Source organism: Gavialis gangeticus, unplaced genomic scaffold (assembly GCF_001723915.1).
Source record: "Gavialis gangeticus isolate Ggan-Ray unplaced genomic scaffold, GavGan_comp1, whole genome shotgun sequence".
Taxonomy (NCBI): domain Eukaryota; kingdom Metazoa; phylum Chordata; order Crocodylia; family Gavialidae; genus Gavialis; species Gavialis gangeticus.
This window is the reverse complement of record NW_017729019.1, coordinates 9,904,166-9,922,071: the sequence shown is the minus strand read 5'-3', so window position 1 is coordinate 9,922,071 and position 17,906 is coordinate 9,904,166. Positions and strand designations below refer to the sequence as shown.

The following is a 17,906-nucleotide window of genomic DNA, read 5'->3' as shown; positions in this document are numbered from 1 at the left end:
CGTGGCAGGGGGTCGAACTTGGTGATCTGCTCAGGTCCCTGCCGACCCTACTGACTACAAAACGATGAGTTTTGTGATGGTTTGTGCATTTCTCTCTGCTGATTGATGGTCACTCTTGCTGGGAAGGGTGAGTGGAGAATGGGAAGGCCCAGCTGGCCCCTGCAAAACAAGTACTTGCAGGAGGGAAAGAACAGAGTGGCCCATGCACTCACTTGGGGGTCTCGCCAGGTTGTTCTCCCCCCTGTCAAAGGCAGAAAGAACCAAGGCAGCACATTTCCCAAGGGAACTAACCCACCTCGCATCAGTCACCGGTTCCTGATGTGATGAATAATGAAGCAGCTTTTACGTGCTCCAAAGAAATATCTACTTCTGCCTGCCAGGAGGGAGGTGGTGAAAGCGGGGGCTGTGGGGGCCGACAGGCTGGGAACACGGCAGGTATAAGCACAGCACTGCCCTGCTGCTTAACTCAATTACTGCTTAATTCCATCCTTTGTTAAACTTGACACCAGTCTCTAGAAGCAAATCACTGGCTTTAGAAATAACAGGGCTCCTGCCTCTATTTTGATTGCATCGGGCAGCTGCCCATGAGAGGCTCTGAGTATCAACGTTAGGGCCCCCGTCTTGCAGACGCTTCAAACAGGCTTCACTTCCAGCATGTAGCTAATGGCACCGACTTCGTCAGGGTTGCACATGCGAGGACGCACTATTGACGAGTTAGGAGGAGTCCCCCAATTCTGAGTAGGAAAGAAAAAAGGGCTGGTGGGAGCTCTGTGATCACAACAGACCTGGTTTATTGATCCTGTGGTTCTCCCACATGCTGTGCAGGTTGGAAGATCCTTCCTCCACCCATTCACCCACCCCTGCTGGGAGGCATTTCACTGTTTCCATTTCATTTTGACTTGCTGCACTCAAATGCATGGGCTGACTATGCGGGAGGGGCAGTACACAGCTTTTCTGGTTAAATAATGATTAGCTGTGAGCTGCCGTCAAGAGCTCGGGCTCTCCAAAGTGGTAGTTACATTGAGGAAAGCACCTTGAATGCAATGGCTGCTTATGGAGCATGTTTTAAAAGTGCACCAAAAGCAATGGGTGCACTCAAAGGGGCAGGCATCCTTGCAGTCATCACCTAGCCATAGTTCCCTACCCCAACAGGGGAGGGTTGAGGGAGCAGTGAATTTTGCATCCATTAAACTAAAGGTAGCAGCAGTATCACAGTGAGCCGGTGGAATGGCATCAGCAGGGTCTTTTCCACAGGGGTTAGTGGTCATTTCAAGGCCTGGTTCGCCCAGATGTACAGCCACATCTGCCCAGAGACACCCTTCTACCTGTCTCCTAAATAGCCAGGCCCCTACCTTGCTCCTTTCCGAGAGAAAGCTGAGCTGCAGTTAACACCTTCTTCCCTTCCTCTTTCATTTGCTTTTGGCCAATGCCGCCTTTTGGTGACATCTGCAGCACAATCCATTTCATTGCCCTGCAAGTAATTCAGCCTGGAGGCTCTCGGTGCAAAGGGCTCCACAGGGGAGAGACAAAGAGGTGACAGCTCACTAATTTTGCCTATCACTGGCTTCTCTTCCCATCTGCTCAGATTCCTCTTTCCGGTACACGGGCAGTCCCGACAGCCTCCGCTCTCGGGCACCCATGATCACCCCTGACCTGGAGAGTGGGGTGAAGGTCTGGCACTTGGTCAAAAACCACGACCACGGGGACCAGAAGGAAGGCGACCGAGGCAGCAAGATGGTGTCTGAGATCTACCTGACCAGGCTTCTAGCTACAAAGGTAAGCGCCACGCGCCTGGGAGCTGAATTGATCTGTGTGATGGGACGCACGGCATAGGCCCTGTCTAGAGCCCCAAAGCTTGCAAATGAAGCCCCTTCACCCTTTGGTAAGCAGGTAAAATGAACGTAGTGCAGCTGGACACAGGAGTGGGGCACCGGGAACCTGGTCCCTAGATTGCGGTACAGCAGGAGCTCCTCCGCGGTGCAGCTGGACCTTCCTTTTAAGGGCTTGACCTTGCTTATTCCTCCGGGCTGTAGAGCTGTACCACTGTTACAGGCTAAGTACAGCCTGGTGTCCGCTCCTGCCATGTTGCCTAGGCCGTGTGTCTCCCTCCCCTCACCCTCTTGGTGCTGATCCCGGCAGGGTACGCTGCAGAAGTTTGTGGACGACTTGTTCGAGACCTTGTTCAGCACCGTGCACCGGGGCAGCGCGCTCCCGCTGGCCATCAAGTACATGTTCGACTTCCTGGATGAGCAAGCGGATAAGCACAGCATCCACGACACGGACGTGAGGCACACCTGGAAAAGTAACTGGTAGGGACATGGGAGCAGGGACAGACCTCACCCCAGCCCGCTGTCTTTGACACACACCTGGCCCCTTCCCCTTGTCTGGGAGGCACAAGTCCTGCTGGTTTGCTTTTATGGTGGTGGGAGTGGGGACTAGTGATTCTCCCCACCGGGCCGTGGTGAGGTGCAATGGAAGGAGGGGATTCAAAGCTCCCCTGGTAGGATGCTGGATCAGCTGTCCCCAAGAAGACGTCCAGCCTTTTGCTGTCCCAGTCATGCAGCTTTAGACCCCCAGGCAATGCTACCGATGCATTTGAGCCACGCTTCTGAGTCGGGAGCTGCCGTACCCCTGCTCTTCCAGTCCCAGGATCCCTGAGGGCTACGCGCGCTCTTGCTTTAGCCTTGGAAAGCCTCACAGAGCTGTTGCAACTCCATCCGGGTCTGCACAGATGCCTCCTGCTGTCCAACTCACAGCTCTCTGTCTCCACATGACTGACAGAGCCAAGCAGAGCTTAAACACAGCCGAGAGTTAAGCCAAGCGCTCCTTCCCTGTCTGCTCCATGCACCGCACTAATCTCTTAAAATCAGGTCATTTTCTTGGGCATGAAGCATCCAGAAAACTGCTAATGGCTTCCAGTGGTTTTCCGAGGTTATTCTAGGGTAAGCGAAGATACAGCATGTGGGGTTTCATGGAAACCCTCCTCCCCCTTACTGTCCAGACAAGGGCTGGGCTTTCATAGCATCTTCCATGTCATTCCCCTGCAAGGAATGCAGCACAGGGGCTTTCAGTGCAAAAGGCTGCAGGGAGGAGCGGCAGACAGATGACAGCTCACTAACTTTGCCCGTCGCCGGCTTCTCCTCCCACCTGCTTTGATTCCTCATTCTGGTACACGAGCAGCCCCAATAATTTCCAGATGCCTCCAGCTCCTCAGTGCCGGGGCCCCATTTGTCTGCCAGCAGTAGGTGGAGGCTGCATAGCGCTAGGCGCTGTACATGGAGAGAGATACAATGCAGGCCCCAAGGGCTAACACCCAAATAGGCAAGACAAGCCTTGCTGACCACAGGTGGGGAAACACAGGTCAGTAACTTGAAGGGTCCAAGGCAGAGCAAGGAATTTAACTGATTCCCAGGCAGTGTCTTTAGCCATAAGCAGAGAGGCTGTTAGCTGTATTAGTCTGAAGACAGCCGGAAGGCCAGGTAGACACGCACCTCCATAGATGACCTATATAAGAGATGCACAGACAGCACCACAAAGCCAGCTTCTCCTCTGTATCAGGATTTGCGCTCTGGAGAAGGCAAGGGAGGTTTGCACCTTCGAGCCAGGCTGCCAAAAGGAACAGAAGTGGGGCTACCTGCCAGCCCTTCTGGGCATGGTAGCGTCACGGGGGAATGCCACTAATGCTCCAAGGTGGCAGCTCAGTTAGCAGCTGCTCCTTCCCAAATATTTCGGCAACTCCTGGAAGGTTTCTGCCAGGGCGAGAGGGGTGGGCGAGTGGAGCTCACTCCGAACCGGCGCAGCTGACACAAACTGTGGCTCGGATTCCACGTCCTCCAGACAACCGGTGTGATTATGGCTTTGCCTTCGCTGTGATTTTAGGATTAAAAGCTCTGTGGGTTAGAAATTTCCCTCGGAGTTGGAAAAAAAGCTCAACATATGGGAGCTCCAGCAAGATTTTGTATTCCTCCCTTCTCTCCCCGCACCCCCCTGTCCCCCTTCCCAATCCCTCAGGGCTTAAAAAGCCTCTAATCATCACATCTGCAAAAGCTGGATTCCCCACCAAGGCGATGGGAAGCTAAAAACAATTTGCAGAGAGCTTTAGAAGAAGGAGTTATTAGGATAAAAATGCTGGAAGCCCGAATGAAAGCAGCACGTTGTAAGCTATGAAAGGAAACCGTGCCGAACAACAAAGGTTTCCCACTGCAGCTGTCGAACCTGAAGGACTGGGGCTGGGACTGACGGCTCCTGCCACCCCCTTGGCTCTAGCACCCTTTGCCATTGCTCCACAGGACAGGGTGGGCAGGGGCCAGCCTGCAGGAAGCTGGGTCTGAGGCAGGTAGCCGAGCCAAGGTCTGTCCCAAAGGCACCGGGAAGTCAAGCCAAAGACAAACAGACCCCAGGCCCAGTTAGGGGTTTGGCAGTGAGGTTCGCCCAGTCCTACTCGCAGAGCCATTGCTTCTGCTTTGTGCATGCCAGGGTTGCAGAGCAAATGGGCACCTCACTTGCATGGGAAAGGGAAGCTGCCCTCCGGCCTCTCGGATCTGGGCTCGCTCTTTACTCCTGTGCTCTTCCTCAGCCTCCCGCTCCGGTTCTGGGTGAACGTCATCAAGAACCCCCAGTTTGTGTTCGACATCCACAAGGGCAGCATCACGGACGCCTGCCTCTCAGTCGTGGCCCAGACCTTCATGGACTCCTGCTCCACCTCTGAGCACCGCCTGGGCAAGGACTCCCCCTCCAACAAGCTGCTGTACGCCAAGGACATCCCCAGCTACAAGAGCTGGGTGGAGAGGTCAGCATCAGCGCGTGGCTGGGAGCCGCGGTGGCAGCAGTGCCTCGCTGTGCCCGTGGAGGGCCAGATCCTCCCGCTCCCTCACTCTTGCCTCACTCTTCCCCAGGTATTACGCTGACATTGCAAAGCTCCCGGCCATCAGCGACCAGGACATGAACGCTTACCTCGCGGAGCAGTCGCGCCTTCACGCCACGGAGTTCAACATGCTGAGCGCACTGAATGAGATCTACTCCTACGTCAGCAAATATAGCGAAGAGGTGAGTGGGCTTTCTCTCTCGGGACCGGCTGAAGAGACAAGGGTCGGCAGACGGGGTGAGGAGTGGTGGAGGCAGAGTTCCCCTCTCTCCCCTCCAAGCCAACTGGGAAGTCAGCAGGGCTGAAGGTTTCTCTGTGGCTCCTTCCCACCCACCCTTGTCTGTGCCTTGAGGGCTTTAGTCTATAGACCTGACAGCCTATCACTGTGTGGGTGATGCAGAATCCCAGACCTTTGGCACACCCATGCAGTCCAGCGCACTCCTTAACACGGTAGAAAATCCTCCTGACCCAGCAAACCTCCTTGAAAATGCCTGTCTTCTGGGAACTGCCAGCGCAGCCTGAGTCCCACTGCACGGGGAAGCAGGCTTGCATTTGCAGAGAATTCCTGGCAGCACGGGCTCCTTTAATGAATGCATCACTTGAAACCAAGTTCTCACCATCTGTTCTCCCCCTGCATTTGCAGGGCGAGAAGAAGCTATTTTGCAATTACGTCCATTAAAAGGAAGGCTTTGGGCATCTAATTGCACGTATTCATTGGCAGGACCATGCCACGGCTATTTGCCGATTAGGGGTTCACATTTCAGAACTTGCATGTGAAATGAGACGGGCGAGAGGGAGTCGGAGACACCGGAGTGGGAATGGCGGCATCACGCCGGCGCTGTGCAGCAAAGGGGCTGACAAAGCGGTATGGGGGCAGGATGGCACAGCCCTCACTGCTGGCGTCCGTCTTTCATTATTTACATTTCTTTGGAGGAGAAGAGCTAAAGGGAGGGATTTACTGTATCAGGCCAGGCTCAGCTTCCAAGCGCTAAGTGCACCTGGACTAGGGAATGTGCCTTGAGCCTCCCAGTCCCTGGAGAAGGCTGGGCAAACCCAGACGGGCTCAGGAGTTTTACGCTAACCGGCTTCCAGGCGTTCAGTCTCACCAGGATCATTGGCTCTTGCTACTCTATTGCCCAAGGAAAGGAGTCAGCATACTGCACCTACCCTAGAAACTGCTGCTGCCTGTTGCCATCAACACCCACTGGGCCACGAGCCCACCCACAAGTGTCTGTCTGTCTGCTCGACCTGTCCATCTCGTGCTGATTTCTTTTTCTCTTGCTTTGTACCAGATCATCGGAGCCCTGGAGCAGGACGAGCAGGCGCGCAGGCAGCGCTTGGCATACAAAGTAGAGCAGCTCATTGGTGCCATGTCTATCGAGAGCTGAAGAAAGGACACGAGGCTCAACAAGAAGGGAATAGTCACTGCAAAGACTCTCGGGAACTAAGAGTAAGAACAAGCAGGGAAGGCACTGGACACCTATAAGTACTGAGACTTCCTCTGGTGGGAGCAGAGCTGGGCCCAGATACCTACTGAGTTCAAAATCACTTAGATTCCAGTTTGAGCAGACAGCTAGAAAGACAATGCATCCCCAAGCCAAATAGGGTCCAGATGGATCAACTCTTCAAGTCGTATGTATGGAAGAAGGAAGTCTGGAGGCCTCCATGACTGCTGCTTTGCATGAAAACCGTGTGATGTATATTAGGAAATCATAAAAACTTTATTTAAAGGGGGTTTTTTTTTAGAAAAAGAAAAAGAAAAAAAAAAGAAATTTAACAAAAACCACGGTGGCCACCGAGATACTTCTGCCAACAAAGTTCAGTTCCAAATCTTCTCTCTCTCTCTCATGTGAGGTTCCTGTAGTGTGTGGCTCAGCCATTCAGAGAACTGACTCTTATGCTAATAAGAAAGTTTGGAAAATCCCATTATTCCTCTTCCTGGGAACTTACAAAAATATGAGCACAAGTTTGCACCAAACCGTTTTACACAAAGGAAAATAACAGTTTAGCCGGAAAGAAAGCCAACAGCTGAGTAAATTATAGGCACCGGAAAGAACTTTACCCGAGTTGCAAAACCATCAGAGCATTCGACCTCTTTGTCTTGAAATCCAGCTTTATCTGTGTATTTATATAGTGTCGATATATCTATTTTTTTTAAATCCCACTTACCGCTGAAGGAGGAAGGATCTGATTCTAAACTTTCCCCTCTTTTATTTCCATGCTGTTTCAACACAAAGCTCCAGCCAGGTGCCACCATTCAGCGGGATCTTTGTTTGCTTGACATTCGGGTTCCTAAGGAATGTTCTGCCTTTTGTGGCGCGTGAAACGAAGGAAGTCGTGTGTGGTTTAAACTGAAATTGGTGCATTGTAGGTTTCTGCAGGTGCAATTTGAGCTAAACCAATTGGCTGACCTTTCCCAGTCAAGCAGAGCTGGGCTGGAGCTTTCTTAGTTGCTTGGAGTGCTGGCCGGCTAGTGCTATTCTGTTCCAGCTGCAATGTGATTTCTTGCGGTTGAAACACACACACAAAAACCCAATGTTTACAGCAAGTGATACTTGAAAAGAGTAGACATAGTGAGATGATGTATTTATTGCTTTTCTGTTTAAGACTCTCTTACCCTTACAGACAAAATGAGGACAGACGCCGTTTCGCATTTTTCTCCCGGCATATGCAAGGTCACCCAAGGTCAAGCCTAAGACTTTGATTTCCATTTGAGGGAGGGGTAGAAATTTCTGCGCTAGGCAAGAGAAAGCCGTAACCCACACAGTCCGAGTGCCAACTCCCGTTGCCGTCGTCGTCGTCTTTGTCTCTGTGTCTCGTTCGGTAGGTTTGGTTTCTAGCGGCCAGAGCAGCCCATCTTCTTGTGGTCACTGAAAGACAAATGTATGTGAGTGTTATTCCTTTAAAAGAGACCAAAGCTTTCATGTCCTTTAAAGAGTGCCAAGAGGTGGATGGAATGCTGTAAATATTTCTCTCTGTAATAAATATTGATATTTGTGCAGGCTGCAGTGGGGAGGACAAGGTGATTAGACCTAATGGAAATAGAAGTATCGACCATGCGAGCCTTGGCGATTGCAGCAGAGTAGCTACGTGGGTCTGTCTAATGGAGTCAAAACCTGATGGGAAAATGCCCGGCCATAAGTTTCCCTGCAGAGAGGCTAGGAACAGCTCGGCTGTGAAGGGACTGATCCCAGGCTAGCCACTTCACCTGCGCGGTACTCTTTCCCCTGCTTCTGAAGTGGAGGGAGCAGTGTTTGGTGGGGTGAGAAGATTAGCAAAGGCTTGGCAATGTGAAGGTCTGGCTGAAGCCAAAGGAGCATGGGTGCTTTGCCGTCTCACACGTGCGGGTGCTGCGTGCTAGGTACTGTTATGACTTACGCAGGATCCGCTCCGCCGCAGGACTCCGGTAAAGCAACCGCATCCTCCCAACAACATTAGAAGGGGTGTGGGGAGGGAAAGGCCTCATGTTACTGGGCCCACAGACTCACCCCCACCACTCACCCTCCAGCTTTCAGCTGGAAGGAGCTGAACCTACAGTGCAAAACCATTGGAGTATGCAGCCTTCTCGTCTTGAAATCCATCTTTGTCTGTGCATTTGCACAGAGCTGAAAGGGGAATCAGTGGCTGCAGGTGTGGCTGAAGCTTGCCTGTACTTAAGCTCTTGTTAGTCCCCGCTCACAATCTGCGCCGCAGTGCTGCACTGGGATCCGACCACCTGGGTCCCTGGGCTCACAGAGCTGTGCCACGGTCATTGGCAATCTGTGCCTGTGCAGGGATGGGGTCTTAGCTTGCTGCCAGGGCGCTGCAAAGAAAATACCACTTCACAGCCAGCCACCACCCCCAGCCCACTGCTGCAGAAGGGAGCTGGGAGCTCTCTGGTCGCGGACGTGCAGGTTCAAACTGGTGCTTTAAGCAGGCAGCGAGAGTCCCAGGAGTCTGAATGCAGACAGCAACAAGGAGGGAGGGAAAAGCATTCGGAGAAGTACTCAGGAAACTTGCTGTTTCAATTATCCTCCATTGAAAGCCGCACCAAGCCCACTCTCCTCTGGTAATCCACTTAGGTGAGTTTCTCTGGGCCCTATTAGTAGCCCGAAAGAAATACTAATGACCATCCTGGTGCAATAAGCTGTAGTTTTTGACATTCGCTACAGCCTAAGCTTTGTAACTAGAAGGCTCCGACTGAGACATGGGTACAAGAAGGGGATCTGTGGAGACCAGCACAGAGACAGGCTGCCTATCATCAGTGGGGTTTCCTTCCCAGGTTCCCTTACCTGCACCAGGAGTCTAATTACACAGACAGAACAGGGAGAATCTGCCAGGTCATCCTATTAAAGCCTGGCATCCCAACCCTAATAAATTCACCATCTAGTCATTAGAGCAGTTGCTAACTTGACCTGCCCTCTGTTGCTGACATTGCATAGAGGCAGATCTGTGATATGCCCCAAAAAGACTTCAGTTTCCCCAGGTTTTTGCTGTTGCTGTTCACAGCAATCCCGCACATGATCAATGCGCACCTTTGTTCAGCCTTGCATTCTGGTCACAGCCATTGCTTCAAGTATTTCTTACTCCCGATTCGCTTTGCCTGCTTAACTGTTCTCCAGAGTCGCTTGGCATCATTTCTGCACCCTGATGGGAGAACTCCCATGCTCCTACCAGGACCTGCTTTGGACCTTGTAGTCCAAATTCCTTCCTGTCAACTCATCAAAGATCCCCTGTCTAACTAGGTTTAGGCCTGGAACAGTGGGCTTCTGCTAGGAGGCATCACACACACCTTGCCCGTCTCCCTGCCCAGCTGTCTTCTCCAGCGTGGGTTCCCTTTACCCTGTTCTTCTGTCTAGTGAAGGCTGAAGTCCCTGCCTACAGCTCCCTGGTGCTGTGGGGATACGTTGCAGATCCTACATCTCTTGCCTGCTGTATAAAGGTCATTGCACAAGCCTTGGGGGTGGCAGTATGCAGAGGCTGTCTTTAGCAGCATGCAGCATCCACATTGCGTGTTATAGCACCCGAGGCCGGGTGTATTCAGCAGTCATGCTTAAAATCATAGAAAACAAGGGTTGAAGGGACCTCGGGAAGTCACATCTAGTCCAACCCACTGTCCATGCAGGACCAGCCCCAACTACATCATCCCAGCCAAGGCTTTGTCTACCCGGGTCTTCAAAATCTCCAAGGATGGAGACTGCACCACCTCTCTGGGTAACCTGTTTCGTGTTTTACTACCCTCCTAGCGAGGAATTTTTTCCTAATATCCAGCCTCAACTTTCCTTGCTGCAGCTTGAGCCCATTGCTCCTCGTCCTGTCGTCTGCCCCCACTGAGACCAGCCCAGCTCCATCCTCTTTGCAACCCCCCTGCGGGGAGGTGAAGGCTGCTATTCAATCCCTCCTCGGTCTCCTCTTCTCCAGTTGTTTCATCCCTTAGCATCATTCTCCTCCTTTGCTGTCTGGAGGCTTGGAAAACAGCTGTGGGGCTCTTCATCCCACCAAGTGCAGAGGACTAGGGAAAAATTAAAATGCTTGCAGGGCTTGGATGTCACTGAGGAGGGAACAAGACATGTCTAATATGAAGGGTTGGGGAAAGGGGCAGCTGCACATGCTCAAGGAATGCTCCTAAGCACAAGGAGGGAAAGAGAGTATTTGGGATTAATTGCTGCGTGTATGCAAAGGCATCGGAGGAAAAGGGGAATGTGCCTGCCGCCTGGGAGCATTAATTAGATTGTGGCATAGCGTCCCAAGGGAAGCGGCTGAAGCCAAAGTGTTTGAATCGCTTGAAACAGGACCGGACGTAGTAAGGCAGCAAAGGGGGCAGTCTGCTGCAGGCTGGGGCAGGAGTGGCTGAAGTGTGACCGAGCAAGTCTCTTCAGCGCTCCTTTCTTTGGTTCTCGTGAATAATGGATGCTTGCAGGAAATTATGTGACGAAGCTCTTGTGATCCGATGCCCAATTTACAGCCGACTTCTCAGTCCTCTGGGGCCGGCGCTTCAGATCTCGGCACGGAGCGGTGTGCGCGCCGCAGGCAAGCCCCACGCCAGGTTCGGTCGGCAGGGAGGCCCCGGGTTTGCCGCAGATGAAATGATTGCACGTCTAGCTCTGCGCCTCCTTCCCCGCACCAGGCCGGGTGGGAGAAACGCGCCCAGGCGTTTTGATTCTCCGGTCGGCTTTGTTTCAGGTGTTTCGACATCAAAGCAGAAGACGTCATTTCTGGACTATCTGTGTCTGGTGCTGCTGTTTAAATAATTCTATTTAATCTTCTGCACTTGAGCATTATCCAGAGCCATCAAAGCACCCACTCCAAGGGGTAGCAAGGTGCTAATCAAATGCTTCTCCACCTTGAAAGCCTTTTTTAAAACCCCCTATGCCAGAGTCCTAACTCCTAGCCAAGCTTGCCTCTGCCTGGACCTTGCTGCCTTTGCCCCACAGTGGTGTATCTCTCCAAGAAGCAGGCTGGCATGGAGCTCAGATGGCCCACTCCTTCCCACAGGAGAGGTAGGGGAGGGGGTTGCCAGGTACGTAAAGCTGGGAGAGCTAAGGTCCACTGACGCCATCCTAGGTCCAGCCCGGCGGGGAACGGACTGTAGCTTAATTCATGACAAACAAGTGTTATGAAAAACACCCCAGGGCCAGGCTGTGAAGGAGCAGAGCCGTGGAAAGGGGGACTGAAATGAGTCATGAACCTGAATCTGCGTATGCGGGAGGCCAGCCTTTCCCCAGGAAATCCCAGTGCTGGGTGATAAAACCCTTCGCCTCACAGGTGTTCAATGCCTTTCCCCTGTGACAATCCCAACAGCCAGGCCACCCATGTCCTCTTAAGAGGACGTATGCCATTGCTGGTAAGGGTTTTATATGGAATTTACCAAAAAAAAGGAGCCTCTCCCTATTCCATCCGCCTCCCGGGTTGTCTGCGACGTCCAGGCTGAGTAGGGGAGCCCTGCAGCAGGACTCGGCGGTTCGGCGTTTGTGCTCCGGGCTCTATGTGTAAATGCATAACGTGTGCAAGTGCCCTATATGAGCACGAGTCCAGGCGTCCAGCTGGGGCTGCTGGCTTGAGTGCCTCCTGCTTGGTGCCCGGTGTGGACGTGCATGCAGGGTCTGGTTTGCAGGGTTGCTAACCGCTCGCTGCTGCAAGGGACTTGGAGGGAAGCTGGTTTGTGTGTTGCCCTTGAGAGTGTAACTCCACCTGGGGCAGAGCAGGGGCCGGAGAATTATTCTGGAAACATTTTTTTAAGCCTGTGCCTGTACTGTTTCCCATTAGCAGCTGCAGGGCAGTGTTTTTGGCTGTCACCGGCAGCTCTGTTTCATTTTCCAGGGCTGTCAGCATTCACCTGTCATGAGGACTTAGTTCACCAAACTGAATGAAACAAAAATAGATGGACTCGAACAAGCTGGGCCATCAGGGGGAAACCTCGGCAGTGACTGTGCTGTGCAGGAAAGACAAAAGGGTTCAGAAAAGGAGGACAAGCAACCAGCATCCACGATGCATTTGAGGCCAGCACAGCTTCAGTCATCCTATTTCAGTAGTCCACGTGTACCATAAACCGTAAGCCAATAATACGGAGCTGTGACGTTGTATATAGTTACTTGCTAGGTAGAGCTAGGTGAACGGTCCGATCTGTTTTGTGAATGTGTCTTCAGTGAAACCTCCACGATCCCCCCCCCCAGCCCCGCTCTGCTTTGCCCCAGGCCTCTTGAGATCAGCAAGTGAGGGGCCAAAGGCCTTACGTGTGCGACACATACACAGCCGCCCAGCGCTGACGTGGCCAGGGCAGTCACGTTGTTGGAAACATTTCTGTTGGGATGAGCTGTTTGTTGAAGGAGCTGTTTGACTTCGAAATAGATACCCGTGGGGTGCGGTTCAGAGCCTGAGCACCCCAAACCACAACACCTACGTGTAGCTCAGCCAGGCCAGTTCGAAGGGCAGGGTCTTAGACACTGTGAAACCTTTGAACATATTTTTCTTCTCTTAGAAAGAGGAACGAGCAAAATATCTCTGCCCAGTTCCTAGCGAGTGAATGATGTATCCACCCAACCAGGAGGGAGTACGATTCCCTCCTACCTCCACAAAGGCCCCCAATTTGAAAGCAAGTGCTTCATTTTATTCCCTTGCCTCTTCAAAAGCCCCTTTCTCCAGGGCTCCTGGTCTAGTTTGAGGCAAAGTGAGAAGCCAGAAATCCTGGTAACGTGCTGAGCGCTTCTTCCGGACTCAGTTAAGGACAAGTGTGCAGTGCAAAGCTTTCTTGGTCTCTGTCCTACCCCTTTTGATCCCCTCCCTGGTTTACCGGTCCTGTTAGCAGTGAGCCAGCTTTGGAGACTGTCTCAAAGAGGGCCTGGGGGCAGGAGGGGAGCCCGGCTGTCCCCGGATCCGTTCCGGGTTTTGTGGCAGGCACAGAGCATCCGACCACAGCAGCCGTGGGGGCAGTGCGAGCACCGGGGTGCCGTGTCCTGCCCCGTCAGCAACCCACAGCCTGGAGCAAATGGCTAAGCGAGCAGTTCCTCCCCTTGCTAGAGCAGCTGTGGCTGCCATAGCTGTCAGGATTTTACATGAAATAAGTCAGGCCTTTGAATCCAGATGAGACGCCGTGTGTCCTGCCCGTGTTGTTTATGCTGCAGTGTCCGTGTGTTTATCCGTGCTGGCTAAAAATGCCCACCTGCCGTCATGTTCTTCCTTTGGGTGGAAGAAGTCCCCGTCCCAATCCCCACCTTCCCTCCTTGCCATTGGCAAAAGGCTCCAAAGATTGGCATAGCCCCCACCACAGGGGCACTTGCCCAAACCCCGGCGCCTGTCTCTGGAGCCTGCAAACTCAAGGTGGTCACCTCCTGAGCAGGCTTTCCCTTGCAATATCTGGCCCCTGTGCTGCATTTGGCCTGGGGAAACATTGAATGCTGGTCCCCTCCTCTCCTGGCCAGAGCAGGCACGTGCCTGAATAGGGAGGCGTCAAAAAGTGCAAGAGCGCAGGCCGGTAGTCCTTACTTCTGCCTCATTCTTGCTAATACTCAGAATGTATCACAGCCAGCTCCATCCCCGCCGTACCGCGGAGAAAGTTCACTTGCTGAGGGCACCTTCTGCAGGGGGACAGTCATGAAAAAAGGGGGATGTGAAGGTAGCAACCAAATTTTTAAAAAAATTAAAAAATGTGATTTTTAAAGCAAAGATATGTGGGGTTCAAAGGGCTCTTTATTTATTTGACCCGTCCCTTACAAATTAAAGAAATGCTCATCATAAGACCCTTTTTTATCATTTTTATTTTTATTTTATTTTGGTTTTGGTGGGCCGGCGAGATACACTAAATCTGACTGTATACTTTGTCTGCACCACACAGCCCAACCCTTTCCCGCTCCGTCCACCTGTCCCCGTGATACTTGACACACTGGAGTTCTGTATTATATTTTTTTTTTAAATGGTTGTCTGGTTTTTGTTGTTTTTACAAGTGTTGTGGGGAAAAAAATGTAAGAAAGTTTAAGTATTTAAAAGCGTTCCAAGGAGAAAAAAAAAGGGGGTTTTGTTATTATTCTAATATATTATTGTGTACCTATTGTAAATATGAAACACTCCTATTTTGCAAGCCAAGGACTCACTTTGTACTGTTGTTATATATAAATAAAGTTTACTGGTTTCAAAAAGAATCTGGAGTGGGCCCTTACTGCCTGGCGTGCAGTGCGTGGGATTTATTGTGAATACTGGCGCAAAATATTTACTTGCTGCATCGCACCAGAAATAACTCAGTAGTAGGAGATCCAAAATAAAATATTTAATGTCCAATTTATTTTCACAGCCTACGGAGGCCTTGGCAGTCACAGGGCTGGACAAGAAGGTAAAACACTGCCCTCTAGCTCGCAAGCACCCGCACGACGACTTTGGTCACTAGTTAGGGAGTAGGGGAGAGATGTTTCTGGTAAGAAGTGAAAAGGAGCCAAACTCTTCTTTTTTTTCATGCTGCTGGCAGTGGCTTGGGGAGGGCACCCCTAGGAGCAGCTGTCTGAAGGATTTATCTGTCTTCAACTGTTTGCAGAACGACGCTGTGGCAGCACATCTGGTGGAGCCGAACCACACGAGATAACTTTGCATGGATGCTCTTCCAACGCAGAAGAAAAGGAACAGCGCGTAAGACCTAGCAAGTAAGCGCAGGCACCGCAGTATGCATCTGAAGTCTGTCTGCTGTAACTCCCCGCGGCTGCTCTCCTTGAGAGGTGACAAGCAATCCGCCAGGCAAGTCACTCTTGAAAAGGTTTTCTCCCCTCTCCCCCTGCGCTTACAGGTGAGGACAGGTGCTCAAAGGGTGACAAAGTGGGAAGCAGGTAGGTTGCCTGATGAGATCAGGGACTGGGGAGTCAGGACATCTGTGATCTGTTTGTAACTAGAGATGCACAAAGCTCGTGGGTCAGAGGTGATATGTTTTATTAGACCCACTAAATAGTAGCAAAAAAAACCCCTTTCTTTGCTACTATTTAGTGGTTCTAATGAAAGATACTGCCTCTGACCCAAGAGCTTTTTGTACCTCTCTCTCTCAAACCAGCATGGCTGCAAAATGAATCCTTGCTTGCATCTATGCACCTGCCTCACTGTGTCAACTGAGCTCTTAGGTGTCTCAAGGCAGGGTCTCACCTGGTATAACTTGTCAGGGATCCTTTGACAGGATAATCCCCAGGCTCTGGGACTAACTCCTTGCACTTAGACTGGAGCCTGGTTTACCTCAACTGTTCATTTAGACACAGGCAGGCCTCTCATTTCTCCACTTACCTTTCCCCCTCTCTAGCACGAAGGGTAATAACACTTGGCCCCCGGTGTGCTGAGATCGTCCCATGCTCCGTGGAAATGCACAGCCTTCTCTCCTCTCTCAGGTCCTGAAACTCAGACAAGTTATTTAAGATTTGCTGTTTTAGCAGCTCCAAAATAGAGGCGGGAGGGATGAGCTCTCTTTCCAAAATGCATTACTGACTTCAAACCAGGAGCGAGAGCTGGGGGGAAATCTTTATTGGATCAAGTAAATAATGAACAGTTTGCCTCTGCTTAAGCAAGAGGTATGTGAGCGTTGTTTATAAATACAGACAGGGCTGAGTTTGGAGCACTCTTCCTTCCCTGACAATATTGGTCCTGGGGGTAAAATGGATTTTGCTTCCTTTTCATAAATTCAAAGTCCCGATTTAGCAAACACAGCAAGGCATTCGCAGAGGAGCGGGAATCAGCGAGTGACTTTCTCAACAGCTGTCTGTCAACTTTAATGACCAATATGGTTGCAATTACAGCAATGAACTTTCTCTAATGGTCCCAAATTACTCTGGGTGATGGGAAGAGACAGAAAAACAGAGACCCTTAAGGAAGCATAAAAAGGAAACGTGGTGGCCTGGAGCAAGAGGGCTTTGCTGCATTTCCAAAGGGGCTCTGTTTTATTTAATTTAGAGATTAAAAAGGATAAATCTAGCCCCAGTGGTGAAAGCTATTAGCTGAGTACTCAGTGGTTAATAGCTGAGGGTTGGGTACTCCCTCTGATCAGGACATTGTTTTATGTAAGCATTTGACACTTTGTCTGCCTGTTTTAGCGTGAGCAGCCAGGGCAAATACAACTTATTAGTGATTTGTGGGCAGGTCTGTCTCTTTTGCTTTCCTCAAATCAAGAACCAAACATCACATGAACATCAGAAATGTGTGGCCTGATTCTGTAAACCCCTATTCAGATCAGTAGTCTTTACTCACGCAGTTATGCCCCCTCGCCCTCCCCTTTCCTGCCATTAGACAGGCTGTGGCTCCTCTGAGGCTGACTTAGGAGCCTGTCAGTCAATCATCCAGTTGATTTTTAAATTATTTATTGGGGAAGAAAATAAAATCAGTTTTATTCTGAACACAGAAGGATCGCTTCTGGCCCATGTCATGGGTTGATTTAAGTTTGTAGCAAAAATCAGTAAATGAATGGCATGTAAAATGCCAAGGACCCCCCTAAATGAGAGGGGTAGGATTTAACCCAGATACCTTGTTCCAGGCGGTCATAAACCCGGTGCCAACAGGTAGCATGGGGAGGATAAGAGAAGCCTTCAGGATCAGAAAGGTCCAGTGGGGCTGCACAGCTGCGTATTGTATTGCGCTGGAGACGACCCATCAAGCATGGTGGCAGGTACCTGGCAGCCGCGAAGGGGAAGAATCTCCACCTTACTTGCCCCTTTTGGGAGGTCATTGACTCTCACAGCCCCACAGATTCAAAAGAAATTTCAATATGAATTGAAAGTATTAAACCACGGGGTCATTTGTATTCAGCTGCGCTTTGTCCGGATATAACTATACTTAATTAAAATTACATTTTATCTGGCATTGCACTTCACAGGGCTTTATCTGTACTGACAAGGTCAAACGATGCTTAGCAAAGTTAATATAAAATGCAGATAGCACTGCTGCTTAAAGCCCTCGCCCTGTCAGCGTTTCGTGGCCAGTTAGGGAGCCAGGCAAATTCCTCTCGCTGACTTCTTGGAGGGAGATGGCAGCTTGGAGACTTGGTTGTTCCTTCAGCTTGGCCAACACAACCCTTGGCCAAGCCAGGGACTGGAGCTGTTGGGAAAGAACATTTCCCTCTCCAGCCTTCCCTTCAGGTCTTCCCTCTTGGCCACCTCCTCTGGACCCCTCCAGATTTTCTGCAGCAAGGTTGGGAGACAGTTTTTGGGCACGTTACCTGTCAAGACAGCTACTGTCCAAGGTCCTGTTGGCTTTTTACTGCAGCTTGGCCCTCAGCAAACTGGCCTTTGACATGCTGCTCTTCTTCTGATACCACTAGCTTTAATTCCCATGCATCAGGGCTTCTGCTAGTCACCAGTTAGGGGTCAGGAAGGGTTTTTGGTTTTTTCTCATGAATACTTCGTAAGATTTGGGGGTTTTTTCTAACCTTCCTCTGAGAAATTGGCCAGCTGTCATGCATAGCATAGGACAGCCTACAGCCTCAGCCCAGGACTATATGATGCTTACTGCTGATGTGCTAGTACCGTTTTGAAATTGTGAATGTATGAGGTCAGGGCTTGGGTTTGGGCATGGAGTGTGTGTGTGTGTGTGTGTGTGTGTGTGTGTGTGTGTG

General features: G+C 51.1%; 1 protein-coding gene and 1 long non-coding RNA gene across 3 annotated transcripts in view; one reads left to right on the top strand and one right to left on the bottom strand.

Annotated features, from left to right (window-relative positions):
• Positions 1-7,901, top strand: part of PLXNA2 (plexin A2) — a 361,775-nt gene extending 353,874 nt beyond the window's left edge. For both annotated transcript variants that reach the window (XM_019514044.1, XM_019514043.1), the window contains 5 exons: positions 1,586-1,776; positions 2,140-2,309; positions 4,577-4,789; positions 4,896-5,046; positions 6,157-7,901. In XM_019514044.1, coding sequence (XP_019369589.1) covers positions 1,586-1,776; positions 2,140-2,309; positions 4,577-4,789; positions 4,896-5,046; positions 6,157-6,252 — 821 coding nt within the window. In that variant the 3' untranslated portion in view covers positions 6,253-7,901. The remainder of the gene's footprint in view (positions 1-1,585; positions 1,777-2,139; positions 2,310-4,576; positions 4,790-4,895; positions 5,047-6,156) is intronic.
• Positions 6,994-15,786, bottom strand: LOC109295279. Its single transcript, XR_002096715.1, has 2 exons — positions 15,593-15,786; positions 6,994-7,734 (listed from the first exon to the last, which is right to left on the bottom strand). It is a non-coding gene; the product is annotated as an uncharacterized LOC109295279 (long non-coding RNA).
• Between the last annotated feature and the right edge of the window lie 2,120 nt (positions 15,787-17,906).